This window comes from Drosophila busckii, chromosome 2L (genome assembly GCF_011750605.1).
Source record: "Drosophila busckii strain San Diego stock center, stock number 13000-0081.31 chromosome 2L, ASM1175060v1, whole genome shotgun sequence".
Lineage (NCBI taxonomy): Eukaryota > Metazoa > Arthropoda > Insecta > Diptera > Drosophilidae > Drosophila > Drosophila busckii.
The window spans coordinates 11,242,410-11,252,639 of NC_046604.1; the positions used below are offsets into that span (position 1 = coordinate 11,242,410).

The 10,230-nt window shown below is 38.5% G+C and overlaps 2 protein-coding genes across 2 annotated transcripts in view; one reads left to right on the forward strand and one right to left on the reverse strand.

The window, feature by feature from the left end:
* Nucleotides 1-1,799: 1,799 nt before the first annotated feature.
* LOC108608388 (Down syndrome cell adhesion molecule-like protein 1 homolog) overlaps nt 1,800-10,230 on the forward strand; it is a 54,214-nt gene continuing 45,783 nt past the window's right edge. Inside the window, exon 1 of the mRNA XM_033294926.1 lies at nt 1,800-2,039. Within this exon, the coding sequence (XP_033150817.1) occupies nt 1,919-2,039 (121 nt within the window). The 5' untranslated portion in view covers nt 1,800-1,918. The remainder of the gene's footprint in view (nt 2,040-10,230) is intronic.
* On the reverse strand, nt 7,948-10,115 carry LOC108594540 (glycerol-3-phosphate dehydrogenase, mitochondrial). Its single transcript, XM_033293467.1, is given in 4 exon segments — nt 7,948-9,151; nt 9,154-9,246; nt 9,248-9,313; nt 9,315-10,115. Coding segments are annotated over 4 exon segments (1,929 nt in total). The 5' UTR covers nt 10,023-10,115; the 3' UTR covers nt 7,948-8,089.

Here is a 10,230-nt window from a genome sequence, read left to right on the forward strand (position 1 = left end):
GAATTTTAAAACATGTTAATATTAAGTATACGTAGCTACAGAAAACTTTGTCAAGCTTTTAATCGTAAGCAAATTTGTTTTGCTCAGAGCATTTGCAAGTCTTTGTTGCATCAAATATTTTGAATTGCAGCCTGTGCCAGCATGTGGAAAATTTTAAGCTAGTTTTTTGTTTGTTTTTGTTTCTTTGCCCCCTGATGTTGGTGTGTGGGGTGGAGTGGGGTGGGTTGCTGCAGCGCTAACAAGCTTTGTTATGTTTTTGCAGCGTCTGTTGCCGCTGGCCCTTGTAGTTTGCTCAACGTTTTGCCGCACAGTTGGCACCGAAAACGACGACAATGACGCCTGCAGCGCCGGAAGCGGAAGTGTTGCCATTGCCATTTTGCCAGCCATGCATTTTGGCTGAGCAGCTCTCTCTCTGCTTTGGTTTTGGCATTCTGCTTGCTGCTGTTGCTTTTAATATTCCTTTGGCTTTCCGCTTGTAAAATGTTGCCCCGCCCCCTGTTCAGTTTATGGGCTGACTGTCGCTGACAGGTGGTTTTGGCCAACATGTTTCTGTGTTTACTTTGTGTAATCATTTCATTTGTCAAACTTGATTTGCTGGCATACACGGCGGCGACAACTTGACAAGCAACAACGCAAAGACATAAAAATTTATATAAAACAATGCGCAGCTTATGTTAATAATTCATTAAATAAAGCATTTAGGTCAATAATAATAGCAATTAATAATTATCATAGTTAAAACATTTTTTTAGTAATATTTAAAAGCAAAAATTGGTTTTTGAAATTTATTTTTGGGGTTTCATAACTCACTGAAAATAAAATGAATTGTTTGCTATGCATTTTATATATTAAGCTGTTTGCTATAATAAAATCTAAGCGAGAATTATTTTTAGTTTCAGAATTTGATATGCGCTACTTTTCTTTTTTCTCAACAACAGCCCCCGAAGCTAAAAGTTTGACTTAAGTCAGTACAATTAATAATTTGTCTGTTTGCGTTGCATAGTTTTAGGCTCAGTACTCAATTTTTGTAGGACACCATCGCTAAAAATTTATTTTAACTGCCATAATCTGCCATAAGCTTACACTAAATTATTCTAATTTACAACTGCATTAAAATTATAATAAAATTTGGCTAAACACAAAAAATAATTTATTTTTGATTTAAGCTTGTTCGCCACTCAACCAGCTCAAATCTCTGTGTAGGCGGCACTTCAATTAAATTGAAGCAAACACAAGCAGCGCCAAACACAAGGCACAAAATCAAATTACTGTCTAAATGCTGTCTAAGCATATTTCATTTAATTGTCTCAACTTAAGCTAGAGCCGAGAGCCCAAGCGATAACAACTCAACCGAGCAACGCCTCAAAGTGTAACTTGGCCCACTCGAGCTAAAGTTAAAGCGCGCGGCTATAGTTAAAGCAAACAAACAAGCAAACAAAGCCACGTTGGGGCTAAAGTCAAAAGGCTGCAGCCAAACTAACAACAGCAGCAACAGCAACAGCAACAAAATTTAGACTGAGCCTCGGCTACGCATTCGCATCCGGCTGTGCTGCCGCCGTTAAGTGCTGGCAAACCCGCACGTCATCAAGCTCAGAATCAGTTGCCACCCCACACATTGCCTTGCCCAGCAGTTTCGGCTTGCCGCGCAGCCATCATGACGCTCAATTTCAATGCTGTCGGCGGCATTGCTGTTGATTGCCATGTTGTTGCTGTTGCTGTTGCTGCTGCTGCTGTTGTTGTTGTTGCTGTTGCTCTTGTTGATTACGCGCCATTTAAGTGATTAAAGGTGAACAACGCGCTCTCCCACTCCCTCTCTCTCTCTTGTTAGTAACTAAATTGTGGGCAGCTATTCGCAAACATTTCACAAAATACTCTGAGTCTGCATTAATTCGTACGTTGCAAACTTAAACAATAGACAATGCCACGCCCACGTGCCAATGGGCGCATCGCCACATTGGCGCTCATTATCAATGCCGCATCCATTCTGCTGCTAATGATGACAACGCCAGCGCCCACAAAGGCCGAGATACCTTCAAAGGGTAAGTAGATTGTTAATTTAATGAGCGCCAAGCCGCCGCGCATTGAATGACTGCTGCATTGATTAATTGATTGCCTTTAATTATGACATATATACTTATATAACAGCGCGCACACACACACACATAAGCGGATTTTCAAGCAGCAGCTCAAGTGCTATTTATTATAAATTATGCAAACGCTTCAAAGTGACTGTTGAGGGTTAAGCTGTTGCAAAAGTGTTAAATTAAATATATAAATTCATTTATTGCTGCTTAAACATTTTAAGCTTTTTAAGTTTATTCAAATTAAAAAATAAATAAATATTAAAAATACAAATTTTAATTAAATATTTGTCGTATCCTTTAATTCAATTCTATTTAATGCTAACTACAATAAGTTTGCCTAATATTCAATGAATATCATTAAAAATTATATAGTAATAAATTAAATATAAATTCTTTTTAAATTATTTTTTAAAAATTATCTATATTTCTTATGTTTTAACTTATTATGTCATATTTAAACATAATAATTATGTTTATTAAAAATTAGGCAAATACTTATGTCATTGAAATGCATAAATTTATTAAAGCCATAAATATTTACTGTAGTTACTAAGCGAAAAATTAATATTTAATAAATTAATAATATTAAAAATTCTTTAAATATTTTTTTTAATTTACATATTTCTTTTCTTGAGTGCAAATATTTTGCATAAAATTATTTTTAAGGCATCAAGTGCTCGTCATATTCATAGCTAATAAATTATTACCATTTTATTAAAGCCATAAATATTTACTTTAGCAACTAATCAATCTTAGCTTATTTTTAAACATTTTTTTCAAATTGGCATCAAATCAGTTTAGCTGCTAAATACATAAATAAGTTTATTTGCTTCAACTTGACTCTGGCCTGCATATTTTAAATCAATACAAGGCTAAAGCATATTTTTGTAAATTGATTGGATTGAGTGTTAAAGAAAATATTTGCGTAATTGTTGAAAATATATTTATGTTTGTCATTAGAGTCTATATATTTTCAATTTCCCAAATGCTGTGCAGCACTTCAAACAACAAACGAGCTGAAATTGCGCATATTAAAAAAAAATAATTTGAAAATAGACTGAAAAATGAAAATTGCCTATGCAACTGGCTCGGCATTTATTTGCATATTTCTTAAATTTATCTCGTTGCTAAACAAACAGCCGGACGAGCGGGTGGGTGTGGCAGTGGGCGGGCGGGCAAGCATATTTCATGACATAATCAAATATGCTTTAAGCCAAAGACAACACAAACCCTTTTGAAGTAATTTTTTTTTTTTTTGGCCAGACTGGGACGAGCATGAAATGAACTGCAGATAAAGGATACAGCGAGCTGCTTTCGCTTTAGTTATTTATTTATTTTTAGCAAATTTGTTTTCTCACTCGCTTTCGCTCTCTCTTGCTCTCTCTCCGCTCTGTCGCGCTGCTTTCGCTTGCTCGTAACGTATGCAAATACTTACAAGACGTTTAACTTGTCACCTGCGGGCAAAAGTAGATGCTCTGCAAAATGTTGCTTGCTTGCTTTCCCACTTATCTGACATTTGTGCAGCTCACTTTGCACTCTGCCACCCACAACCACCCACTACACACCAGCCCAGTTCCAGCCCCAGCCCCAGCAGCACACTTGTTCTACATATGTATAAAATATACATTTGTTTGCCTTACATCTTTGTCACTTATCGTTTTGCCCCAATGTCTTGCAGCTGAGTGCCATTTGGCTCTGCGTCTCTCTCTCTCCCTTTCTCTCTCTCGCCAGACTAGAAAGCGTCGGCAGATACTAGCGACCATATATTATGATTTTATGCATGGCGTAACCAAATAAAATATTCGAGTGCAACTTCTGGCTGTTGGCAGTGAAAACTCAAGTTGCTGTAAATTGTTGGAATTGCATAGAGCAAAAACACTAAGGAAAAAATAAAATAAAACTAAATTGCATATAAATAATTGCTCAAGTAAATTGCAAATATGTTGCTTACATTTAATATTATATGTTAAAAATATTGTGTGCTAGTTGCAAATCATAAAAAAGCAAAAAATAAAATATAACTAAATTGCTCAAGTAAATTCCAAATATTTTGCTTGCACTTAATAATTTTTGTAAAATCATAAAAAATCATATTTTTATAGCCTGAGCCAAAATAAATTTTTATTTCTAATTTTTTAAGAAAAAAATCAGTTTTAAAAATTAAAATGCTAAGCCTTAAATATTAATTTTAAATTTTATTTTGAATTTTAATTTATTTATAAAAATAACAAAATATTACATTTTAAAATAATTTTATTTATTTATAATAATTGTTATATATAAATAAAAAAAATGTAGCATAATTTTTCATTAAATGCTTTAAAATATTATATAAATTTTATATTATAAATATATATTACAATGCCTGATTTAGAGCAAGATTAGTCATAATTCCAAAATAAAAAGCATAATAAAATTAATTTGCGCATATTAAAATGTGAAATTTTATTTATTAACGTTACACTTGCTTTGAAATTTATTAAAAACATTTTGCTTTACTTGTTCCTGGGTCTTATCATCATTTGCACAAATTTCAGCGGCTTATAATGCCATTTGGTCCAGACGATAGATAGAATATGTATCTTATCAGTTTCGTTGTGCACATAAACTCCATTGGGATTACTATATATAAAAATATAATGAAGAAATTTATATAATTTTTTAATGTTATGCTTACCAATCGAAACACTCATTGAACCACCAACCACTGGCAACTCTTGCAGCACAATTGGCACCCCAATTATCATTGTCGCGCTCTGGAGTTGAGAATTTCATATGCTTAGCGCTACGATCATTTCCACTGTCCAGTGCGTTGCCAGCATTTCCCGAATATGCGCCCAATGTTAATAGTTCATAGGCTTGCAGCTCACTGCCTATGGAGAAATTGCTATAGCGGACATAACGTGTTTCATTCTGAAAGTCGCGCAGCTCTATGTAGAGCTCGTGTGGCTGAAACTTTGTGAGCAAATGCAATTTTTCCAAGCCCAGCCACAGATCGCCATGCAAATCGCCAAAGCCTTCGCGATACTCCTGCCAACTGCGATTAAAGTTCACAGTTCCATCAACTCTGCGTTGAATTACAGTCCAGCCAGCGCCAGCGATCTTTGAATCGCAGCAAACTTGAAAAGCATCTGAGCCAGGCACACGTATCGTTTGTATATCACTTGCATTACCAAAGGCTAGACAACTAGACGCTTCAGCTGGATGTATCAGATTCTGCATTTTCAACTCGGCCATGCATTTGTCCTTCTCAATTAGCAAAGCGTTCGTAGCCAATTGCTGCTCATTAAGTTGCGCCTTTAATGTGGTAACAGTGGATTCCAGTTCGCGTACTTTAGCTTCAAGCATTTCAAATGGTTCGCCCGCATAGCAATGCTAAAATTAAATTTTAAAGCAAATAATTTAAATTAATTTTGTTTACTTACATCACAATCAACTGCAGCATTAAATTTCACATAGAAAAGCAAAAACACAAATGTTAACACACACTTTAGTTTAATCATGTTGAACGAACTTTTCAAGCGCAGCGCTTAAAATAAAATGAAACAAAATTTTGAAGATCAGCAAAGCTTATCAACTTAGAAATTGCGCAAATGATGTTTGGCGTATTATCAGCAATGGAATGATCTTTGAACTGAGTTCGCGACAAAGCAAAGATTAATATATTTTTTATAAACAAACAAAATATGTAAAATTATGATTTATTAGACTAAAGATTTTAATTTTATTTTAAAGGTTTGGCTATAATTTTATTCATTTTAAATTATGAGCTGAACTGAGTCTGCGACAAAGCAAAGATTAATATTTTCGTTATAAACAAACAAAATATGTAAAATTATGATTTATTAGACTAATGATTTTAATTTTATTTTAAAGGTTTGGCTATAATTTTATTCATTTTAGAAAGTAAAACTTATTTTATTTTATCGCAGTTTCGAAGCATATGAAATATAATTTATTCTAATAAGACTTTATAGTACATATTACATATTTTAGTATATAAAGCTTACAATATGCGCACTTTTGTTTTTCTTACTGTGTACTCATTAAAATAAAAGGCAAACATTTATTTCAATGTAAAGCAAAGTTTGCTTATTAGACAAGTTCGTGGTAGTGAAAAAACCCTCAAAGTAATAGCAATATAATTTGTACTATTTTATATGTAACACACTTTTCTCATTTTCACACACACACACACATAAAAATGTGTGTGCAGCTGGCGCTTGTTGTGCTCTATAGATAAATGTAACGTAATTTCAACCACAAACGTATGAAAGCAAAAATGAATATGAATATGAATATGACTTCCTGTTGCCTACTTTTCAGCTTTCGCATAGAAGAAGAAGAAGAGCGCTCCAGCAGCATAGAGAGCATAAAGCTTATTTTATTGCACACTATTTTCTCGGTATTTCCGTTTGACATTTATATATTTTTTTCTACTATACGCAGCGTTGTGCGTTTTATAAAAAATAATGTTTGCTGCTGCTTTAAAGCGCTTTTTGCAGTAATTTCTGTATGTCCTTGGACTGCATTATAACAAGCATGTGGCTCTCTCTCTCTCTCTCTTTCTATATGTGAATTTAATGACTGCGGTTCGCTTTATATTTTTTTATATTTATGCTTGCGTGTGCATTTTTATATAGTGCATAGCTATATAACTGCTAAAGCGATGCTTATTAAAATTTTATACCAACCTAAGCGTTTACCAACACTACCACACACACACACACACATACAGCAATTTATATTTTCAAGTTCTTGTTGCCGCCGTCTGCAAATTGTTGAAATAGTTTCGCGTGTTGCAAATTGTTAACGAAACTAATCAGCATAAAAATGCCAGCACTCGCTCTCGCTCTCACACTAACTCGTTCTCACTCGCTCGCACTCACGCTCGCTGCTGAGTTGAGAGTGAAAGTGTTTGGCGTTAGACCGACTTAATGGGTTTGTTTATGGGGCTCTACTTGAAACTGCAATGTAGAAATAGTTTTAGACTCTACAGTGCGTGCTAAAATGAAATTTCACTCACACACACAACTTTGCTGCACATTCAATTTTCTTTAGTAATTGATATGCATTTACATGATGACAGCAATAAGAAATTTTAAGCATTTATTAAATTTTAATTTTCGGCTATTAGTTCAATTTTATTTTTTTTTTTAAATTAACTAAATTGGCAAAAATATTTGCCGCTTATATCAATTTTTGAATTATTGTTATTGCCACTCGCTCGCTCTTTGAATATGCTTATCGTATAAATATTGCTTTATTTATTGGTCGATTCGAGGGTGTGTGTGTGTGTGTGTGTGTGTTGCTGACTAATGTGTGCTCGTTAGCTGCGCAAATGAGTTTTTTATGGCCAATTTAAAGTTTGAAATTTGAATAAATGTGGCATTAAATTAATTTTAAATGCTTATGCTAAAAATGTTTAACAAAATTTTTGAGCTAAAGCTTAAAGCTGCGCCACAGCAAATTGCCGAAATATTTACTGAGCAGTAAAGTTCAAAATCGCAGGTTAGAGAGCTAAGCAGCTGCCCTTAAGTTAAACAATTAACAAGCAGACGCAGCGCTAAATATGCAAATAATAAAGATAAGCTGCAAGCTTAAGAATTTGCAAGCTTTTTATTATTAAAATACTTTTTATGGCTGCGATCTCATTAAAAGGAATAATTTAAAAATTATTATTTCGAGTCATATTTTCAATGATTTTGATTATGCAGTAAATTAATAATGCAAAGAATTGCACAAAAATTAAATCTAACGTTAGCAACTTTATTTTTAAAATTTTATTCAATTGCAAGTTTTAATTATTTAACTGAAACTTGCTGCTGAGCTTTAAAAATTTTTTTCATCTTTATTTAAATTTCTAATGTTCGACACGCACACACACACGCATGCTAACTTACATACACATAGAAACACATAGACAGCAGTCGGCATGCATGTGTGTGTGTGTCTGAAAGTGAAATCAAATTTTGTTGCATACTTTTAAGCGCGAGACTTTAGCTTCAGCTTTTGGTGTCGCTGTCGCATTTGTGGCTTAGAACAGAATCAGTTTGGCTTAAAATGGTGTCAGCTGGCTGACTAGCACTGCTAGTTACTGCAGCTAAATTGTGAGACATGCACGCCTTGGATCTTTTAATGCGCACGCTCATTTGCAGCGGCTGCTGCGCCTCTAACGCTTGAGCAATTAATTTGGCGCGCATGGAAACAATTGAGCCCAAGCCCATTTCATCGACAAGAAACTGCTGCGCAGCGCGTAGCTGTTGCTTCTGCTCACACTGCGTCCAGCCGTGCTGCTCGCTCATCAGACGCAGCACATCGGGCAGCAGCTGCAGCGCAGCCAGCGCATCCACAAAAGCAACGCGCAGACGTCTGGCAATAACATCGACCAAATTGCAAGCGTATTCGCGTTGGCAGGCATAAGTCACCTCAGCTTCAATGTAGGGAAATTGCGGATGCAAACGCTGCTTGTCGCTGGCGCTTGCGTGGGCGCACAGCTCGAGCGCATTGCTGCCATAGGAGTCGGCCAAGTGCTGTGCCACATCCAGTGGCAGCTGATGCTGCTGCACCAGCTGCAGCGGCAGCAGCTCGCAGTAGTCCTCAGCGCCATCGAGCAGCAGCTGCCTGGTGCAGCTGCGCGTCTCCAGCGGCTGCAGCTGGCAATAGTCAATGGCGGTTTCGATGGCTTCCAGCGCCATGACGCGGTAACTAGCCCAGCGGCCGCCTGCCAAGCTGATCATGCGCTTGTCGCTGACTTCGACCAGGAAATGCGGCACCGGCTGCTGCTCGCTGCTGCTGTAGGGACACACAATGTACGGCCGAATGCCTGTCCAGGCGCTGAGCACATGACGCGGCTGCAGCTGCACATGCGGCTCGAGCGTATCACGCGTTTGCTGCAGCAAACGCTCGACAGCAGCAACGCTGGGTGTGGGCGCTGTGACGCCGCTGCAGCCCACACGCTCCACATCGAGACCGCCGACAAGCAAATGCTGCTCGAAGGGCAGCATAAGCAGCGGATCCTCGCCCAGCCGCCGACTGGGCAGCAGCAGGCCGCAGTGACTGCTGCCCAGAATAAACCGGGCAGCGAGACGTGCGTGCCGATGCGTGGCAGCGCGATTTTGTGCGCTCTGGCATCGTCCAGCTTGCGTATGCTGTCGGTCTCCGGCGCCCGTGGCATTGATGATGCACTTGCTCTGCATGGCAAACTCCTCGCCCGTGAGCACATTCTTGCATTAGCGCCAGGCGGCAGTGCAGCTTGTCGTCGGCTATGTGCAGCAGTCGCACATAGTTGGCCACAGCTGCGCCCCGCTGCGCTGCCGTCAACGCTAGTGCCAAACACATGCGCGCATCGTCCAGCTGCCCATCGTAGTAGACGAGTCCACCTCTTAGTCCTTCACTCTTGAGCAGCGGAAACTGCTTAAGCGTTGCCTGCCGACTCAGAAAGTGCGAGCCACGCACATTTGCATTCCCCGCCAGCACATCGTAGAGCTTCAGCCCCAGCCAATAAAGCGGCAGACTTAGCGCATTGTATATCGGCATTAGCATTGGCTGCACCCGATTCAGATGCGGCGCTATATGCAACATTGTTGCACGCTCCTTCAGCAGCTGCTCCAGCATATAAATCTGCTGCACATCTCCATGCTGCAGTGCAGCGTTCATATAACTGCTGCTGCCTTCGATCAGTTTGCTCGACTTGCTGCTGGCGCCGCTGGCAAAGTCCGCAGCTTCCACCAGCGCCGTCTTTAGGCCGCGCGTCGCCGCCTCCAGCGCACAGCCGCAGCCAATGGCGCCTCCGCCCACCACCAGCACATCGTACTGCTCGCTCTTCAGCGCCGCCAGCTGCTGCTCGCGCGTCGGCAGCCTGCGCTGGCTCAGCAGGCGCTGCGCCCTCTGCATCCAGCAGCCCCATCGCTGTGGCTTCAAAAACGCGCGCAGCATCTCCTCAGCTCTCTCCTAAGCTCGAGCTTGCGCCTTAAAGTTGCATTTTCCAATTTATGAATTTATTTACTTTGATTGCTTATGCATAGTTGTCTATATGAAATTATAAAAACTCCAAAATAGTCTCATTTTATTTTTAAAATTTTTAATTTTTCATGCACATTTCAATATTTGAGCTTTATATAATAATTAATAAATATAAAGTATA